Source organism: Vidua macroura, chromosome 2 (genome assembly GCF_024509145.1).
Source record: "Vidua macroura isolate BioBank_ID:100142 chromosome 2, ASM2450914v1, whole genome shotgun sequence".
In the NCBI taxonomy this organism is placed as follows: Eukaryota; Metazoa; Chordata; class Aves; order Passeriformes; family Viduidae; genus Vidua; species Vidua macroura.
Window position 1 is genome coordinate 28520355 of NC_071572.1, and position 21781 is coordinate 28542135.

The 21781-nt window shown below is 40.0% G+C and overlaps 1 protein-coding gene across 2 annotated transcripts in view; it reads right to left on the reverse strand.

Moving 5' to 3' along the window:
* MRPS9 (mitochondrial ribosomal protein S9) overlaps window positions 1-11963 on the reverse strand; it is a 33988-nt gene extending 22025 nt beyond the window's left edge. Inside the window, exons 1-2 of one of the 2 annotated variants that reach the window (XM_053971996.1) lie at window positions 11874-11963; window positions 4926-5105 (exon numbers count right to left, since the gene is read on the reverse strand). In XM_053971996.1, coding sequence (XP_053827971.1) covers window positions 4926-5105; window positions 11874-11963 — 270 coding nt within the window. Of the gene's footprint in view, window positions 1-4925; window positions 5106-6243; window positions 6354-11873 lie in introns of those variants that run through there. The other variant, XM_053971997.1, reaches the window with a different exon arrangement.
* Between the last annotated feature and the right edge of the window lie 9818 nt (window positions 11964-21781).

The following is a 21781-nucleotide window of genomic DNA, read 5'->3' on the forward strand; positions in this document are numbered from 1 at the left end:
ACCACCTCCCTACTAGCCAAGAAGTTATTTGCTCATTTTCTTGCACGTCAGAGACTAAACTCTGAATCAAACAAGTTCAGCTGGGTCAGTAAGAGTTACTTTTTCTTTTGCTTTTTTTTTTCCCAATGTCTTGAGAAACTAAGAATTCAATACTTTAATTCAAATAGAGTTGACTGAGTCATATTGGGATAGGAGACTTCAACAGTTCAGTTCTTCAACTGATCTTGCCCATTTTTTATTGAAGCTCAAATACAAAACATTCCACTAATTCCCATTGCTCAAAACATGTGCAAAGATAGTTATCTAAGTAACATCCAGTGAAGAAAGGTATTTTAGGGAAAAGGAAAGAAGAAAAAAAAAAATTAAAAAACCAAACACCACCTCTACTCTGGGGCTTCTTTGCAGCAGCACCCTTTTTGGCAGCAGGCTCAAGAATCCAGCTCATTCCTTTTTAAATATACATGAAATTTTAATCATCAAAACACTGAAGTGAGAAGTGACACTTTATGCCATAACATTTTAATGAAACACCTGAGCAAAAGCTGTTTCAGCTTCTACTCCTCAACTTGATCATAAGAGAGCCACTTCCCTTCTTAAACTGTGCCTCTTGAATCACATCATTTAGTCACTGTACTTCATCACCTCTCAGACCAAGATGTTTTCTGGAGCAGCTGTTTTCCTTCTAACCACACTAGCAGTATTCTTTAACAGTTTTCAGCATCCAAAATCCGGAATATCTGGGGTAAACCCAGGAATGAATGAAACAAAAATGGGACACAAAATGTTAACTCTGAAATATTTCTTTCTTATTTAACAGGACAGAAAAGGTTATGAACAAAACAAACCACAACCCACCCCCACCAAAAAAAAAAAAAAGTGACGCAACAAAGTTTATATTGCAAAACAAACCTCTCCTCTAACAAGTAACTCCTAGAATTGATTGAAACCAACCCCATCACTGCTCATCTACAGCTAAATTCTAGCTTGTACAGAAAGAAGTCTCAAGTCCAAAGTGACATACCATTTTAACTCTATCACTTGAAAAAAAACCCAAAACAATCCACAGTCATTAAAAACCCCACCTTCTTTTAATATTACATTATTTTTATACTATGTAATCACTTTCAAAAAGAAAATTAATGTCTTGTCACAAGCTTGCAGAGAAAAAAAACCAAAAAAAATCTGTTGAAAGAAACAGTCTTTATTTCTATCTTCATTTCATTTTTTCAAAATATGGAACAGTATTAGAAAGAGTAAAAAAAAAAAAATCCAGCAGTCATCAGCTCAGATTGATGCAGAAGTAAAAAAATACTGGTGCAGTTTGCTTCCACTGGGAAAAAAATTAAAAAGAGTTGAAAAAAGCATTCTCGCTTCAACTATTTAAATAAATCCAAAATTCATTATTTTTTGTAAGGACAATGCTGGACAAGACACTCTTCTTGCAGACAACAGGCAGTTCAGAAACACATTTTGTTCTGAAAAACATTTTTGACATTTCACATTTGCCAATATTCACTCATTTCTAATACTCTGTGTTACTAAAATTTGAACATTATTTAGAAATGAGATGTGCCGAGTCACCTTTACAAGCAAGCTGGATACAAGAAATTTTTCATGAAAGAAGCCTTATTTTTTTGAAAAAAACCTGATGAGGAATTAAGTATCTCAACATTTAACATTTTCACAGTTAACTACCTTACTGGTATTTTTCCAACAGTATAAATGCTAGTAGAGGAAAACATATATTTTATGTTCAAATTATTCCATCTGCTTGACAACAATCCATTAGGTCATAAGACAGACAACAAGCAAAAATGAACGCAGATCTTTAGCTTTTGAGTTTTAGTAACTCTTACAGGGAAAGAGTATTGGCTTTATGATGAGCTTGTATCTGAGAGAGCATTTACGGACTGCATAAAAATGAATAATAAAAATACTGGCATATAAATAGGTCACGAAGCTTAAGACACTCTTCTTGTATTAATCTTACTTAGATTTCTGGGCTTTAAAGTGGAATATCACAGAACTGACAGTGGAAAATGGCTGTGGGCTGTTTACTACAACTGTAAGTTAGAAGTTAAATCACAAAATAAAAGGATTACAGACTCAAATGGGGAAAAGCACTAGGTCAGGACTGCAATCTCTATTAATTAGGTATCCCAGCTGGGCAGTGGGTATGCAGCTGTTAACTTGATCAATGACTTACCTAAATGTCATCTCTACTGATTCGCTTATAAATTACCAGCAAGTGAGACTAATGTACAGGTGCTAATTTATTTAAACTGTTCTCTGCAGTTCTACATAGCTTTATAAACTGCATCTGGCACCTAATGTTAGCTGTCAGTTGTACTTAGACATGCCTGTCCTAACGACTCTGTTCATTAGAAATGAGCACAAATTATGAAATATTGTGAAAAATGATACATCAAATGGAATGGGCAAAGCAAATCAATTAGAAAAACTTCATAGCACATATTCACACATAGGAGAATAAAACATCCTAGCTTCAGAGTGAGGTCTATAATACCAATTAAAAAGCAATTGGTAGACTTGTGCAGAGTTATATATCAATTTGTTGGATTTTTTTTCTCCTCCAGAAATACTGTTGTAATGCACAGCTTAACTTTTCATTCCTAAATAAAAGCATCAGTAAGAGGCAATTCTGCTTCCACAACATCCAAGGATTAGCAAGTAAGTCAACTTATTTTCCTTTCTTAAAACTTCACAAGGTTTAGCTTTTATTAAACTCTACCTAAAACTCCAGTGAAGGACAGGATCCTAGGATGTCTACTTTTGAAATACACTGCAAAGACTGATTAACAGCAGAAGACATGGAGGTATATAAGTACTCATCAGAAAGAATTACTGCTGTTCAAAATGTAAAGCTTGGTAATTCTCCTGCCAGTGCTTAAGGAGCTTTTATATTTTTATAACAGAAATTTAATTATGCATAACAGACACTATTACACACTTTAATTACTTCCCAATACCTGATGGAATATGAAGAAATCAAACCGCAGATACTTGGTATCACCAAACAAAACTACTCTTTTGGCCCCACTTCTCCATCATTTCAGAAGCAGTCTGCAAAGCAGTCCCACACCTGTCACCTGCACTGCATTTGTAAAAGCTAATTTCCAGAATGAATCTGCTTTTACTAATCATGGAGCTTTGTTAATGTTGTGCAAATGACCATAGTGCTGTGACTTTATAAAGAAGAAACCATTACATAGATACGGTCATTTTGCACTTCTTGCTTTCTAGAAGCCTTCCTCCTAGACCCTGTCAAGGAAGGAAGGAAGCTAGACTCCAGATTAATACATTTTCCTACCATTAACCTTTCAGGCAAACTGAACTATCAGCATCATCATTGTATTGTATTAACATGGGAGGTATTCTGACATGGTAGATTGGTGCATGCTTAGTTTACAAGAAAGGAACTCAAAAAAATAAACATCATTAAAGGTAAGAAAAAAAACACCTGAAAAATACATGGAAATGAAATTTTACAGCTCGCAGAGAAGTAAAATAGCCAATGTTAAGAGTCAGCCTGGTATTACTGCTGACCTCAATGAATACTTTTACTGTTGACCTTACCCACTTACACCTAGACTGGCAGGGTCTCTGTACTGGCACTTGTTTGTAGAAGGACAGAGAGATTCCTACGTCTCTACACAGATGCAGTATCAGTGCATAGCTTTGCCCTCACAAAGCTTTATTTCCTACGGATTTGTGACGTGAACTCAAGCTGCCTTTATGGATTTTCTGATACCTGATAAAACTCAAGTCTCATTTCAGCCTTTTTCTCAACAGACCATTACTCTGTATCGCTTTACCTTGCTGCCTATTTTTAGAACTTAGTTTTCAAGCCTGTCAAACATGTTTGAAATGAGCCTGTATCACAATCTACATATTATTTCTTGGCATAAGCACACTGCCAAGGCCTTTCAAATGGACACAGCCACAATTTTGCAACTAAGAGAGGCAACTAACAAATCTCCTCACCCTGAAAAAACTAAACCATGGACATCTCTTGCTTTGCACTTACACATCACTACCTCTATCCTAAGGGCCCTGCTGGCACACTGGGCTGCCTTGGCTACAGCAGTAGTGTTGCTGCTGTGCAAAGGAAACTTCACCCATGAGACTTCACACAGCTTCACCTAAGAGTGAATGTCACCAAATGACATTTCTCCTTCCTACCTCTGATGTATGGTAAAATAAGATAGATATGACAGAAGTGAAGACCAGGTGAGATCAAAAAAAAAAAAAAAAAGAAAAAGAAAAAGAAAAAATGAAACATCCATGCAACAAAGCGTTTTTCTGAGTGAAAGGGAGTTTATCTTTACATGAGCCTAAATGACAGAGAGGAAGAGGAGGCCAGCCATCTGCCAGTCATGAGAGGGAATGACAATAAAACAGTATGTTTGTAGATACTGATATGAGCTTAAATTCACATCTACATTAAAATCCTCAAGCTAAACCAGTGCATTGGTTATAAAATATCCTATAAAATTGAATGTATGTTACCAGCAACCACTGTATCACGCAAGAAAACCCTAAATATACACAGCAGGTCAAATTGTGAGTAAACGTTTTCAAATGCTACATAAACCTTTACAGTGCCTCTTATAACCTGAGATCAAGGGGATTATCCATTAGCACTTTTAAAAAGAACCTACTGTGCTTTAACAAGATATAGTATATAACTCTATACTGGGATGTCTGACCTCACGTGGTAGCAGAAGTAGAATGTCTATTCACAGTCACAGTTGCAATGTTTGCAATGTATAGCAGTATTACTGCTTATTCTGACAGTTTGATTAAAATTCACAGAGAGCTGAGGGGCTCATGCTGAAGTAAAGTGCTTTCAATATCTGAAACTCTACAGTAAATTACTTCTCCAACAGAGCAACTGTACTTACATCAATATCCTCTTGGGTAAAAGTTTCTGGATCTTCTCCCATCATGTTGGCTAAATGTCTCTTTCCTAGGTTGAACTCTTCAATCTGTTTTTTAATAAATGCCTCTGTGTACTTTTCAGGTCCTGAGGCTCCTACATTTTTCCTTTGCACTGGTGTAGTGGTACAGATCAGCCTTAATGTCTAACAGGAAAAAAAAAAAAAGAGAGATTTATTTTACATTTCTGGCATAGTGAGCTCTAAATAAAATGAATACATGAATACTATAGCAAGTTATTCATACCTATAACACGATTCAACACATCACAGGAATAAGTCAGGAAAAGCATTATTACTCATTAAACCATTTTCTTCCAATGCTTTAACGTCCATGAACAGATAAACACATTCTAAAACCTCCACATTTTCACACATTACAATTAATTTAGAAGGTTTTTTTGATGGAAAGAAACATATATATCCTAAATCAGGAACATTCAGCAAAAGCAAGGAACAGCACTGATCAACAGATCCCATCACAAAGGAAAACAAAAACCATCAGCAAATAAGCAGGTTATGCCTTCACCTAAAGGCATCTCACAACAAAGTATGATAGGAATAAGTGGGGCAGCTCCCTAGTGGCTTTTCAGAAGCCACTGACCAAACACTGATAAAAGCTCTGGAAAGGCCAAGGCGTGCTCCTTCCTTGTTTGTGGTGCCAGAATGGTTCTTAAGCTACTTCACTGTCTCAAGCAGACCAATTAGAAAACTAGTAGGGTAGTCCAGCAGCCAATACTACTGAGCACTGTACCAGCTAAGTCATAACTCACAGGGCAGTTACCTTCTCAGGCACACAGGTTTGGTCTCACTTCTATCAAGACAACCAGCTGTTAAGATGACTAATTTCACTGATGGTCTCTGCCAGACAAACAGGAGCTTCACTGACAGAGCTGTAATATCTCAATTCTGGTCTAGTGTCAATATTATGCACTATTTTGGCTCTTCAACATTAGTATTAAAGTTCTCTGCAGGTTAACTATTCTACAAACTGAATGAGAACAAATTATTTGTGTGGTCTTCTGAGGGTGGGGGGAGGGAGGGAATCACAAGAAAGAAAGCAATGTGAGACAGAAAAGCAAAGACAGAAAAAGAATCACTTCTGATTCAGAAAAATGCCAAGTTTTGTTCATCACACAGTACCCTGAAAGACTTCACCCCCATCCCTTCCTTCAACATGCCATGGCCAGGCTTTGTGAAGAGACAGTGCACCCTCACAAGATAGAGAGCACCCATCGCACAGCTCAGCCCTGCCAGCATTCTTTGCTCCACTCCCTTTACTCACCCTGTGCCAGCTCTGGCACAGGACTCCTCTGCAAGCCAAGTCAGCTGCCGACATGGGGCACAACATTAACTTCTGCTTTATCCCAACAAGCAGGCAATTCTCAGCCAAGCTGGTAAGTCTGAGCAGTTCAGAGATTACTTTTCAGAGAATTGCCAAAGCTGCAACAAGAAGGTGGCTGAAACACTCAACTGGGAGAAAGAAAGTAGAGGGGGAGTCCTTTCTTTACCTTCATTTCCTTGAGCAAATTATTAAATTGCCCCCGATGCTCTGGCAGCTGCAGCTACCAGTCTACCTTTAGCAATACATTAAAAATCAAACAAATGTGAAGTAGTTTGGGTTCTGATTATGAGGAACAGAACAAAGGTAGTATTAGAAATGATTCAATGTTCTCTAAGTCATGAGAATTGTCTTCAGAGCACAACTTAGACATGCTGAGAATTCCGATGGATTTCACCATCATATTAGTTCAGCTAATATAAATAAAATACTTGCTACCTTCCTGTAACTAACACAAATACAACAGTAATCTCAAAACCCAGTTATAACCACAACAATACAAACACATGTCTCATCAAAACAAGATTACATAAATGTATTTGCAAGGCAATCAGAAAAACAGATCAAATTTGTACCTTCTGTTAGCAACATCAGTTAGCTTACAAGAACTTCTGTGACAAGAGGCTTTTGGTATTCTCTATTTCATGGTCAAGTCCTACATTAACAGGAAATGAAATACAGCTTTTCTTTGTACTTTCACACAGCCCAGTTGGTATTTTGGACATCTGGTAGTCCAGGATGGACTGATCCATGTCATCTAATTTGCTGCACATATGTAAAGCTGTTCATGACCAATTTACCCATCATGCCTGTGTCAAGTGTTCAATATACAAAACATAATAACTCATCTTGAAATTTCAGTTTGAAATGAAGACTATAGTATGCAGCTTTAAACCTGTATATAGCCCCTGCCTGGGCTGCAAGATAGGTCCCATGAATTCAATCAGGTTTGGTACAGAAGGTAATCTTTGAACAAGATCACATGAGTCAGAAAGGACTGACCCTCTATGCTTCCACCTGACAAAGATTTGTCCCTCAGGGTATGAACCTCAGGAAAGTAACATATAACTCCACTAGAAAAGATTTTAAAACAGGTCAAGGTAGAATTTGGTGCTGAAGGGCCTGTTGCTGCTTCATTTTCTCCACAGCTTACATATATTGCATGCAGCACTAATCCTGGTTTGTCTCTTCGTTTTTCTTTTCTCTTTAATATTCATGTTTCCTGTCAGGAAACATTGACATACACAGAATTAAAAGAAAAATAATCAAAATTTTAAATGTACATATTTTCCACAGGCAAGGCTCTGGTGATTTCCTTATAAAGCAGTGAGGAAAGCAAAGGTATCTCCATATATTCCCTATTTTTCTCTCCTAGTCACTCCTCAGGAAAGAATTCAATTCATCTTCTGTCTAACTTGTCTTAATAGTAACTAATTATTTGTAATTCTTGTTAATGAACATACGATTCCTTATTACTTGGCCCAAAATAGCTTTCTCTCTGGTATGCTTTAAACAGAATACTTTAAGAAAGATTGCTTTCATCTTATTCCTGTCAATTTCTATTGTAATTTTCTCATTTTTGTCATTCTTCCCTCAAGCTATTCATATTCTTCCCTAGTTTCAATTCGTCACTAATCAAAAATCCCTGGACACACAAACTGTTCATAATTAGAAAACAGCCTCTTATGTAAATTAATATCTATTGTATTGGGTACCTCTTCTGGGATAAGAGCACTATTTCATGGGTGGCACAGGCAGAAACTGCAAAGCACAGCTAAATGCTTCTGGCATTTCAGTCAAACAAGAAAGCATGCTCCTCTACTTTGTAGAGGAAGCAACAGAGGTTTGCATTAACTTCTCACACATTTCATAAAGCATTACTGAAGCCTCACCATTTAAAAAATAATATTAATGCATATTAACATTATTAACAATGGTCATGAAATAACATGCTCTTCCACCAGAACATGGGAGAAGGGAAAGCCTTTACTTCTGGACACAACTCATTGTGATTAACCCTTCCTTCCCAACTCCTTTCTGAGCAACCTAGAATTAAAACTGTTTGGCAAATCCTGACTTTACAGGGAGACCATAAACTTATAGAAAATCAGCTTATGTTAAATTTGCCTTAGAAAAAAAATTAGCACTTTCAGACAATGTCAACTTCTCTGGCCTATTTTCTTCCAAGAAGAGAAGTAACCAGGACCGTGTTTACTCATCCTGTTTATTTTGCTTCACTGGACTTACATGGATATAAACCAAACCAATAAACAGAGAAGTTTCCTGTACTTTCGGAATGGGAGGAAAGACGGACTGGAGTAAAGAGATTTAAATTCAAGCCCAAAAGTTGTTCCTTTTACAACAAGACACAGTTGCAGAGACAGAAGATGACACCAAATGACATGGCACATATACTGTTGCACATTTTCGTGATTCTTCCATGCCCTAAGCTAGCAGACTTCAACCATCACCTTTTCAAAAATCACATAAACAAATTTGTACTCAGAAGTTGGGGTACAAGTCTGGGGTAGGACTTCACTAAGAGATGTGGAACTGGAGCTGTATAACCACATCACTATGCAGGACTAAAGCTGCCCAGTGTCCAATACTCCAGCTACTGGCACAGCTGATGCTACTGAACCCAGCAGACATGCAAGACAGTCCTGTTTACTTGTTGCACAAGAAAAATATTTTTTTACATAGCAATTATACAGAATATAAATGCTAAGAGCCATCCCAATTTCTAAAGAATTGTTTTTTCCTCAATAAGTGAGTTTTGGATTTCTAGAGTGCTGTTTCACAAAAATGTGTTTTAATTAATTTATTTAAAACAATATAGATGTAATCTTAGATTTTAGTTGGCCTAAAAACTAATTATGTGAACCAGTATCAGATGGATGTCTCAGAAGCATTTTGCAAAACACATCGGAAAGCATCACAAGATGTCAGCAGATATGACTAAGTGCTTTTATGTTATTTTTTATACCTGATTTCACAAAGTATTTCATCAGAAGAAGCTTTTTTTTCAAAATTAAGTCCCTGGGCAGGTAACCATAGAACAGCATCTCACCTGCTCAGAAAATCTGCCTCTGTGCATGTTTAACCAAATCTACATATTAAGTTTTGCTATACAATGGGGAAGTAAAAATAGCTCTAAATGCAGCAATGCATGGCAAAAGTCAGATGCTTATAACAGGGAATAGAATTCAGATCTGGTTGTTTTTAGGCCCAAGTTTTCAGGTACTAAGAGGCTTTTCAGTTGTATCTTCGTTGGTGCAAAAAAGGCTTCTCTTACATTTAAAGTATGTAGTTCTGAAAGTCTGTCACCAAAGTACCATAATCTCTTTCTGATATTGGCACATATAACATCCACAGTGATTTAGATAAAGCACTCAACCCAATCAAATTAAATAGGAACTCTGAACTCTTCTGCTGAGAAGAGCTATTCAATCACATCAGGGTGAATGATAGATAGTAACTAAGCTAGATCCTTTTTTCTTTATAAATAGCACTACATCTCTGCCATTTGCTTTCTGGAAGAATAGGAAACTACACCTGTTGCTCAGTCAATGCTAAGGGAACTGGAATTACAAAGTTCCTCCTCCATTTTGCCTCTCAATGCAAGAAACTTTAAAGTTAAGAAATTAAACATTTTCTCTCACTAAGATAAACAAGAAGTAATGAACTAAAGAACCGCAAGGTATTTTTAGGACAAGCATCATAAAAAAAATTTCCAAACAGTCAGGACAGGTAAGTGTTTAATCTAAGAAATTGTTACAGCAGGTCAGAACATGGATATATCAACTTAGACCCTGTTCTCAAACACAGTCTGTGTGAGAGGCACAAGGACAGGACAAACAGGTAGTGGTGATTTTCCCAGGGCACTTGCCTGGTTTCCAGCAACCTATAGTTCAGGCATGCCAGTACCCTCTTTTTCATGGTGCTCAGTGAATGTTCTTCCAAGTTTCTCAACTTAATTTTTGTATTCACATAAATGCTTGAACATCCTGAACATTCCTTGAGAATCCTTGAGATTCCTGAACATTCTCAGCAAACAGTTCCACAAGTTAACTACACCTAATGGACAGAAGAGTCTCTACAGTTTCTGGGCTCTGTCTCCCATTAGTTCTCTCCATATCCTTTGGTTCACAGACAGCTAGACAATTTGTGTATAGCCACAGGCTTAGGTACTGATCCCCTCTCTAGGGGCGAGAGGCATAGATAAAGGATCCATCAAGGCCCCTTTCAGTCCTACCTTCCTCTGTGACTCCTCCTTTGAGAACATTCTCTCATTTACAATACAAATGTTAAAACTTAAGGATGTGCCTCGCCAGGAAAACCAAGTTACTGTCATAATCATACTTTTGACACAAGACAACCAAAGCAACACAAACTTTTTCAACTGAGAAGGAAATCAAGTATTAGAATATTTTCAGCTTTCTTCTCTTTGTCATTCCTTGCACATCTTAAGAGCATGTATTCCTGACTGCTGTATAAAGAACTACCCACATGGGCACCAGGTCTTTATCCCTAATGGGTAAAGTTAATCTAGATGTAACCAATATAAATAGCTCAAATTGCTCCTTCCGGTATTACATTTCATTTTCTTACTGTGTCTTTCTTCCGTTACCCCATGGTTTGATTTAGTTCAGTCACCAACAGTTCTTCAGCCCATATTATCCTAAATTACTTTGTAACTTGAAAGCATTACCAACAGGCCTTTTTATCCACTTGCTGGTCACTGATTAAATATATATACAGGTGTATCAAATACCACTGTACAAACAATACTGACAGCAGCTAAGCTTTTTAATTAAATGGCAATCAGCTGAACACCACTACCCCCGAAACAAAATAATTCTGTTTAATCAGAAGTCACCTCACTTGTGGGGCACATTTTGCTCTCCACTGCAGGAGACTTATCCTGTGCAGCCTGGTCTAGTGGGACATGCCCCTGCCCATGGCACAAGGGGCACGATGTTCTTCAAGGTCCTTTCCAACCCTTATCTTTCCGTGATTCTATGCATCATGATCTACTCACTTGCTAACCGAACACCATTTACAGAATCACAGCATTGTCAGGGTTGGAAGAGACCTCTGGAGATCATCCAGCCCAACCCCCCTGCAAGGTCACCAGGAGCAGGTAACACGGGAATGCTTCCAGGTGGGTTTGGAAGGTCCCCGGGGAGGGAGACTCCAGTTCCTGCCAACAACAATGTAAAGAAGTTCTTCTTCATGTTGAGGTAGAACTTCTTGTGTTTTAGCTTATCATTCAAACTTATCAACCTAAAAACTGCCATCTTTTGCGCTGGCTTTGCTCTATATGCCACTCTCTTAATTCTAGGCTTAACCAAGCTTCTTCCTCTTCACATCAAGGGAAAGAAACACAGCTCACGAAAAGGACGACTCGAACGCGGCGCCAGCCCTCCACATTCCCCACGCAGGGCTGCCTCAGCCCCGCCGGCCCAGGAGGTGGGGCAGCACCACACCGGGGCCTCCCAGGCAATGTCGCCCCTTGGGGCCGCTCCCGGCGGGGCGCGAGCCCGGCCCCTCACCGCCCGCCCGGCTCTCACCTGCGCGCGCGGCCCCGCGCCCCAGCGGCGGCACAGCCGCAGCACGCGCCCCACGGCCGCCGCCATCACCGCGGCGCTCCGCCCTCCCATTGGCGGGTGGGGCTGGGGGCGGGGCTGGGCCGCGCCTGCGCGCTGCCGTATCGAGTGAGCCTGCGGCCGCGGTTCGGGGCTGCCGCCGGTTTAGGCTCCGCGGCGCCTCGGTGTTCCTGAATTCTAGCCGCGTCGGGAGACTGGTGGCTTATACCTGGAGTTACATTCACAGTGGCCACCAGGGCAGCAGGAGACCCCCGGCGCGGCCTCCTGTCTCGGAAGGACGACGCTGAAAGCAGGACTGCTGTTAGAGTACGCTGCGACTTGCAGCGCGTCTGGGGCAACAGCGTTGCTCTGGAGATTTGTACCAAAAAAGATTTCACCTTAGCACTGAACTGGTTTGTTTGGATTTTTCCCATGGGGAAAAAAAATCAAGGAATCGCAGAATCAACTAAGTTGGAAAAGACCTCCGAGGCCATTGGGTCCAACCCGTGGCAATCACCGCCGTGCCAGCCGGACCAGGGCGCTGAGTGCCGCGTCCAGTCTCCTTAAACACCTCCAGGGACGGCTACTCCGACACCACCGCGGACAGCCCATTCCAATGTCTAATCACCTTTTCTGTGAAGAAATTCTTCACAGAATTCTTCCTAATGTCCAACCTAAACCTCCCCTGGTGGTTTAAGCTTAAGTTCATGTCCTCTTGTCCTGTCGCTGGTTGCCTGGGAGAAGAGACTGACCCCCACCTGGCTATCACCTTTCGGGCGGTTGTAGAGAGTGAGAGGGTCCCCCCTGAGCAGCCTCTTCTCCAGGCTAAACAACCCCAGCCCCCTCAGGTGCCTCTCATAGGATTTGTGCTCCAGACTTTTCACCAGCTCTGTTGCCATTCTCTGGATGACATATTTTAGAGACAGAGCAGTTATCTCTTGCTGAGGGGAGGCTAGTGTCAATCCTGTCATCTCCCAAGGTGATGAGTGTCTCTGGATGCTGAAGCTTGGAGCTTGAGAATGTTCCTAGTAGCTCTGAGTCACATGGGATATACACTTACAGGTAACTGGATTTTGTCAGTAGTTTTTTCTACCATGGGAGAAGTGGAAATTAATTAAAAACTGAATTTAAGAAGCTTTTCTTTAGACTTGCAGGGACCTTCTTTTTAAGAGGAGTTACTATTTGATAGGAAATTCTGGAAATTAATCTCTGCTTTTCCAGGTTTATTTTTTTGATATGTTTTTCATGGGTCACCCTTGCTTCCCCCCATGCAGATAAAAGTATGATTTCCTCTCTGGGTTATAAAAGAGTTTATGAGAGAACTGGCTGTGGGCAAAGGAAGTCATCCATGCGGGGAGGTGAAGGAGCTGCCTGGAAAGGTGCATTCATTCTTGCAGTTGCCAGCTGTGAAAGTGAAAACATCAGCAGTTTTACTGACATGGATATGTGCAAATGATTGCCATGAGCACTGCACTGAAGGAGAGCAGTGAAGTGTCTCTCCTGTGCACACCTGGCCAAGCACTGGGAACTGCAGCCACGCTTGCAGTCACAGGGTATGTTGGGATGGCATTTAGTTGCTAGCTGTTTCTCAGAAGAGAAAAAGGGGGTTGGTTCAGGGTCACAGTCCCACTGACCCACCTCCTGGAGCAGCCAGCAGAGCTGAAAGGGTGGAGAATGCCAGCGATGAGTATGGCCTCTTTGCGGCCTATGGTGAATCCCATCTGCCATCTGTCACCCTGCAGCTTGGCTTTGTTCAGCAGCAGAGGAGTTCTTCAGTCCTCACTGTGCTCAACAATTGTTACTTCTCACCCCTGTCAGCTCTACGGAAACAAAGCACCACTGGAGTGAATGGGTTTTATTCCCCACATATAATTAATCACCAATTAAGCTTGAGGAGCAGGCCACCTATAAAATATCGCCCACTTATTCTTGGTAACTAGTTGATGTAAATACAACTTCCCTGATTTCCTATATTTTTCTACTCCTATGCTCACTGTGAAAAAAAATCCTAAATGTGTTTGCAATCTGGAGCATGATTTCAAAGACATTGGGGTTCATACAGCTCATGGTTTCAGGTGGAGGTTACAGAATTGCTCTTGCATATTGCTTAATAGGGACTGTGGTGTATGTGAAGTCCAGCAATTAAGGGCTATGTTGTGTTTCTCTTGGATCATTAGAGCTGTCAGCCCTTAGAAACTAATGGCTGCCCCATCAAGGTGGAAGATTTTTGCACAAATTTCAGGTGTATTTCCCAACCATCCTGCTTCTGCCAAAGAGTTTGCCTGTGCTTGCTTGCCCCGAGGAGACACTTGTACAGAGATCCCTGAGTGACCATTTTCCAGACTGATCAGGAGTGCATGTAGTTATTACTTGGAATGCTTTGAAGGAAATGTACTTCTGTGGTAGGCATGGCTAGCATGTTCCAGAAAGATTCCTTCTAATGGAAAGATTCTGCTTCTTCTTGGGTGGCAGGGGTCTGGGTTTGCCAGTTCAAAATCAGTTTTTAGCACAAATGAAGGTAGGATAAAAATAAGAAGAGGTTATTTACATGCTCAACCACCTGCATCCCATCCCTATGTGAAAATTTGTTAAGACAGGGGTGGAGGGAAATGCAAGAAAACCATGTTTAATCTACTTATCCCAAGATTAACTCCAAAGGGCTTCTCTTTCTGTCTCTGTGTTTACTTGACAGACTGTAGATGCTTACCTAATCCATGCAAACTACCCCAATGCTTCACTAAGCCCTCTGAGGAACTTTAGTCACTTGTGTGGCAGGGATGTCCTTCTTGAGCCCAGCTGGGCAATGTTCTACTCTGGGGACCTGTTCCAATTGTGAGCCTGATTACCGTTGTCCTTGTGTAACCTGCTATTCATGCTCTGTGCAGTCACAGAACTGGGGACTGTTGCCTGCACCACATTACCTGCTTTTGTTTTTAGACTTAGATAATGAGGGGTAAGCATATAATTTGGGACTATTCAAAGCTTTGGGGTGCTGCCTTTGAGGATGGCCTGACATAAAGAAAAGGTTGCCTCTGTGTGGGGCTTGAGGTTTCTGAAGTGAAAAATCACTGAAAGCAGAATAAGGAAACCAGGCTGAGCCTGTCACATGGATGGGTCAGGGACAGATGGAGGGCATATCTGTAGTATATGCAAATTCTTAAGCACAAAGCTAGGGCTGAGCTCCAGTCCAAAGTTGCTGATTGCTTATGTTACCAGCCTACAGGCAGAAAATCCTGAAATGAGATTTGGGGTGGTTTTTTGTAATCAGAGATGGGATTTGTAGATAGCATGAGTTCAGGCTATTAGTATGGGTAGTGTGAAAACCAGTTGCTTGAGGAACAGGTGCCCAGTGGCAGTGCTGGAGATGTATGGCTCTCCATCTCACTGCCTCATACAAGCAGTCCGAAAATTGACAAGGATCTGGGGCAGCCTAAAAGTCCATTGAGCCTGATGGCTTCACTCTACCACTAATAGGTGCTTACAGAATCACAGAATATGTTGAGTTGGAAGGGACATATCAGGATCATCAAGTCCAACCCCTGGTACTCCACAGGACCATCGCCAAGAATCACACCAAGTGCCTGAGAGCGTTGTCCAAATGCTTTTTGAACTGTCAGGCTTGGTGCTGTGACCACTTTTCTGGGGAGTCTGTTCCAGTGCCCAGCTGCCCTAAGGGGGAAGAACCTTGTCCTAATAATCAACATAACCTTCCCCTGGCACAGCTTCCCTCCAATCTTGTCACTGGTCACCAGAGAGATCAGTGCCTGCCCCTCCTCGTCCCCTCACAAGGAAGTTGTGGAATGTGATGAGGTATAAAGACAGGGCAGATATACAGAGAAAAAGTCTCATTGGTAATGAGCTGAAGACTGTATCTTAGGCTTAGATATGAGGGAAACACACACAGGAGAAGAGGTCAGAACTTGATGAAACAAGATCTGCTGCCTTACAACAGAACAAGCTAACCTGCAGCAGACATGGGAGACTCCATCCATCAGAAGAAAAAGCAAATAGTTGTAGGAGGGTTAAAACTTTGCAGGATGCCCTAACCCAAATCCATTTCTGCAGAGATGCCTAAATTTTTATGTTTTCCCTAAACAGAAATAAAAGAGTAGATTTGTTTTGGAATTCTGAACTAAAGTTATTCCTCTTGTAAAGTGTTTTCTGTTCTCTTTCCCCTGTGCCTTTCTTCTTTAAGCTGTAAGTACTTTGGCTGAAGTTCTGGGGCACATATGCCAAAAGGGACAGCAATCAACAGGGGCTGACTGGGTGACAAAATCTCAGGATGTTACAGTATCCACATGCATAGAACATTTCTCAGAGCCTAACTAGGAGCACTTGCTGGATTGCCTTCGTGCCCAGGGAAGTTTAGGAGCACCCAGGTCCAGTGTTGAACAAAAAACTGGAGATTTTGTCTAGGGAGAGCACTGGACAAGAGTGTCTTGACAGAAAGCTTTGTGTTTCAGAAGCTGATCAGTATGTGTTAAAAAAAAAAAAAAATGTTAAAATGCAGACAATTCAGCAGTATTTTAACTCTGTTCCAGTTAAGTAATTTCTAGATATTTTATGACATGTGTGTGCTTTTTGACACAGAAATTGTTTTGCATTGATCTTCCTCATCACTATTGAAAGGTTTGAGGCTGATATATCCAGAAGTCATGCTTTCTTTAATGCAAACATATAAATTCTATTTTAAAAGGCTAATAATAACAACAGCTATTTCATTGCACCTACTTTTCTTCCGATGTGGAACGAGCATTCTTCATTTCATAGACTGCATACGCCAGCTACCTAAGGGTTGTCAATTATGTTACGCTATAAAAGGCACAGCACTTAGGGGGCTGTCAGTCAACTCTGTAGTGAGAGAAATTTCAAGAATCTTTATTCCAACACTATCAAATATAAAAATAAAGCAAATTTACCTGACAACACCAAATACGAGGCATCTTATTTCATTTTATGGTGAAAGTGGTTTGGACTGAGCACAGAATTAGGAAAAGTGAATCAAGAGCAGCCAGAGACCTTTACTTGTAGAACAGTGCCCCCTGTTTTGTTCCTTACCACAACTTTCCTTCTCCATTAAAGAAGGTGTTACCCAGATTTTCATTGCACTTTGGATCACAGCCCTGCATCTGCTTTGTCTTTTCTTTACGGTCTGAAGGTTGCTGGTTGGGGTTTTTTTCCCCCACAGTTTATGGGTATCATTGAGCACTGCAAGGCATTTTGGGGAGTATTCTTTTCTGCAGTATGATGTTCCAGCTCTGTCACAATTTATGTGCTTGGGTAGACCCCACTGAATTTACAAACAGTTGAGAAAAGAGAAAGAAAGAGAGCTTATGTGGATGTAATTAAGAGGCATCTGAAGATAGTTTTATCCCACATGAATGCCAGAGTCAGCCCAAAGATATATAAATGCAGTGTCTATGCCTACTTTTAGTTGGCAAGTGCTTTTAGACTATGTAACGTGTCATTTGTCTACCATACACTTTGCCTCCGTATGTTTGTCACTATTGCTATTGCTGATTCAGTATTTCAATAATAGGATCATTTGGAGCTGTTCTTTAGACTAGGGTTTGCACGAGACTTTTTTGTCTCAAAATAATTAGACTAAAGTCATTGCTGATCCTTGCAGCATCTTTTGAGTCAGAGCTGACATTATATCCAGAAGCTGTGCCTATGCTTCTAAATAAAAGAGGCCTAAGGTCTGGCCTAGAGACGAAGTGACCTCGATCAAGTCACATAAGCATTGACTAGGGCCACCTTCCCTATATAGCACAGATGCTTGGAAGACTCCAAAATAGAACCAGAAATACAAATAATCTTGCTCATCTGGACACAGAGCAGTGGTAGTTTTATCCCTTCATCCCACAGAAGGAAATATATTGCTATTCCTATTACTGAACCTGTTCAGATTTATAAACTTTTCATTATTGATTCTTTTAAGGGCTAGGTGCAAACATATATTCAGAATAAACAGGTGAAAACAGTAGTTTTTCAGATTGTGTGTGCTTCTCAAGATTCATTTGTAGGCAAGGAGTAGACGCTGTAAGTCCTGTCTACCTCACCAGATAACCAGAAAATACATCTCAGAGCATGCCCTCCTGGGACAACATGAGGAATTGGCCATTCTACAATTTATGGATGCTGCTGGAGGTTGTGAGCTCCATCTGTATCTTTGAGAGTCTGCAAGCTCTCTTTTGTATTGAAGGTTGGCTTGTGTCTTCCTGTGGCCTCACATCTTTCCTGCTGGATTAAAATTCATGCAGGTGCATGATGGTCAATGACCAAGCACTGTCCTATAGAGTGCTGTGGTTCCAGACACTCAGCTGATCCTGCTGAGCAGACTAGGTTGTGGAAGCTGTGGAAGCTGTGGTCACCTTGGCCACAAACTAGTCTAACAGAAAACTGCATTCACCACCTGAGAACTGGATGGGAGCTGAATAGTTAGAGAATAGAAGTGGTCCTCTCAGTGTCTTTGGAGTTCAGGAAATGGCAAGTCCAGCACCTTGCAGTTTTCCATGCTTCTTGGAGATGTTCTAAAGAGGACCAAGTGGTTTTTCAGAACTAAATTTTTTCTCCCATCAAAATGAAACTAATGACTAAAATACCATCCCATTTGGAGCTAAAAAGGAGGCTTTAACTTCACATTAATAGGCTTTGAACTAGTCTCTGAAATAATGAAGTACAAGAAATTATGACAAACTATTTCAGGTTTTTAAACAGCTGTAGCAGCAGAAGCTTCTGAGTCATCAGGGCTTCCACAGAAAAATCTAAAGAAATAAATACAGTGCATCTTTACCAGAAATAACAAGGAAAGAGAATGACAAATTTGAGCTGGATTAAGAAAAAAAAAAAAAAGAAAAACACCACAAATCACTGTTCTTACACTCTGACCATTATATTCAAATAACAAAGAAAATAATTTGCAGTTGTCTGCTGTAAAACTTCTTACAGAAACAAGCAAATCATGTCCCTGTATTGAATCTATGTCAAGACCATAAAGTGTCCAGCAAAACCACCTATCTAACATATTGCAGATGTTCTGAGTAAAGAACTGATCATTTTTGGCTGCTCTCTTACTGCGGCAACAAGGCACTACCTACAGTATACCCTGTGGGTGCCAGTACTGAAAACCCTGTCAACGTGACACCTGGAAGTTGTTCTGCTGCACAAGTAAAGATCTTAATCCACAATAACCTTGTGTGGATGTGGTTGGAGGGAAATAAGCATGCAAAGCTTCTTTAGCATTCCACATCAGTGCAAGAGGTAACCCAAATGCAGAAATAGTACTCTGTTCTTGGAGAACTAAGCTGGCACCTGGAAAGCAGTTTTACTTACAGGTGCTTTATGCCTGCCTCTGGAGAACCTGTCAGACAGTGACCACTTTGAGCCAAGTTCCAACTGTGGGAAATAATCCTGAGAAGAGTAGGAAGCATTAATGAATACTTGCTCTTCTCAACCTGACCCACAGGTAGAAAGGCATTTCCTGTTTTGACATCTCTTGCTCTGCCATCTTTAGCCATCAAAGAAAGCACTTAAGACGGTGAATGATAAAGTCTGGAGCTTACTCATGAAATAGCATATGTAATTGAGATTATTATAAGTATCAGTAGAAACTGTCTGAATCATCACCTCCATGCATGTGAGAATCTAATATTGCATGTCAGCCTAAATCTGAACATCTGCAGCTAGCAACTGTATTTCTCATATTATGATATGAGAAAACTCTGTTATGATATAGAAACTCTGTTCCTAAATGAGAAGTGAAACAGTAGAGAAAGTTTGCAGATTTTAGGGGGAAAAGAGAAGGAAACTCCAGCTTCTGTGATCATAGTCACAAGCTGACTGATTTACTTACTGATGACATAAGTCATGTGTCATTTATAATGTGCTGCCACAATCCAGCCGGACATGGTTGGCTGGCAGCAAATTATCCTGAACCTTGTGGAGGTAAGTAGGCTCCAGCATATTTTAAAGATGCCAGACATTTTGTCTCTTTGGCCAAGCCTTCTCAGTCATTTATAAAGTTACATGGAAAGGTCAATCTGTACTTATAGATACAATATGATTTAACCAGATTACATTATTTCCATTTACTTAGAAAATAAATAAATTTTTTAAATCCCAGCAAAATAAATAAGCTTGTTAAATATCTCTTGGGAAAGGACTTCACTGTCCCCTGGGATATGCCTGCTAGTTTTAACTCTTCTGAATACATTAAAAAAAGTTAATCAGACTGGAATTTCAGTAGAGTTTCTGTTGGAATATGGAGGTTCTGAGCAAATGCAGTTTTTTAAATACAAGAAGCCTTCGGAAGAAAGTCTATTTCTGAGTGAAGTTGTCAGGGAAAATGTGATATTATTCAAAATAAAAACTACAGTTTCAAACATTAAAAATAAAAGGGGAGATGGGTCAACTATATGTAATTCTTCTGTTGCATGACATTAAATGAGGAATTATTTGGTAAAGGACATAGTGCCCAGATCACATTTTAAACACCTTATTGTAGCCTGAAAATAATTGGTGTTCCAATGAGGAACAGGCTTGGGGAAACAAAATTTGGTTTGCCTTTTTCTGTTTTAAATTTTCTGGAAATGATATGTAGTTTAAATATTACTCTAAATTGCCTATTTATGTTTATTGAAAGAGGTTTTTGCACTCTAATGTTGAGCACCTTCTAATTATTTTGAGAATGTTTGCAAACACACATTGGTCTTCAGATTTTTTCCGAGATTAATGCAAATATTTGATGTACAAAATTGGAATGGTTTGAAATTCTTGAGAAAAATAAAATTTTTGTCTTCTTATGTTCATGCTGAAAATTAGAGGATGTTTTGCTTCTTTACTGCAGTAGTAGAACAAATCTAACAAAATAAATCAATGTATCTGAATTAGTCTTCTGCTATCAAATATTAGAGGACTTTCACAAATTCTCAAATCTTCTATGCAATATCTCTCAGTTAAGGTTTAATTCTAGGTGGTGGTGTGTTTTAGCTGATAGAATACATAGAACAGCTTATCACTATCACTGAGTAGTGGCAGTGCTGTGACTGGCCAGGAGCACAGTATTCACAAAAATGTTAAATTTAGGAATCCTCAGAAGTTAAGGTCATGAAGCAAAAAAATGAGAATGTAGGGTGGAAGATTATAAGAAAATTGAATGTAAATAGCGCTGCGTTTTTTGAACCTGGACATATTTGCAAAAATGGGAGGATTCCATTCTCTTGAAATTAATTTTAGAACTGAGCCAAGGCCAGGTTTCTGCTGCCATATGTCTTTAAAGAACTTCTTACCTGGTGAACAAAGCTGTTGCCATTAATGGCACACTGTTCAGTGCCATGACCCACAAGAAGGAATTTCAAACCAGGTCCTAAGAATTTCCATGATCAATTAATGGAATTTTTTCAGGCCAAGGGCTTTCAGCTTGTGGTAGAAGATGGCAGCTCTGCCATGCAGCTCTGCCATGCTGAGGGACCATCCTCAGGAGCCCTGGAGAGCCTTTTCCCCTGTATCTGATACCTGACTTGCCAGCAGAAAGTCATCAGGTGCTTTGTCAGGATGGCAAGCACACTAGTGATTAAGTGTTAAATCTGCCTACCTTTTGTGGGTGCTGGCCAATACATGGTTGGGTTAGAACATGAAGTTATGTACATGCAGCTTGCAACCTTTTTAAACCCTGCTGAAGATGTCTGAACAAGCTGACCCAAAAGAGGAGCTGTAAAAGGGAGTGGGCAGGGAAATATCATCTTTCTACTTGAAATTTTTTTCCTTATACCAAAATATGTAGTGTTTGTTTTGTTTATACTAAAACAAGATCATATCCCTAAATCAAAGAAAGGAATAAAAAGAATAATTAATATTCTCTCTTTTGTACCTATTCTCTGTTTGCTTTATAA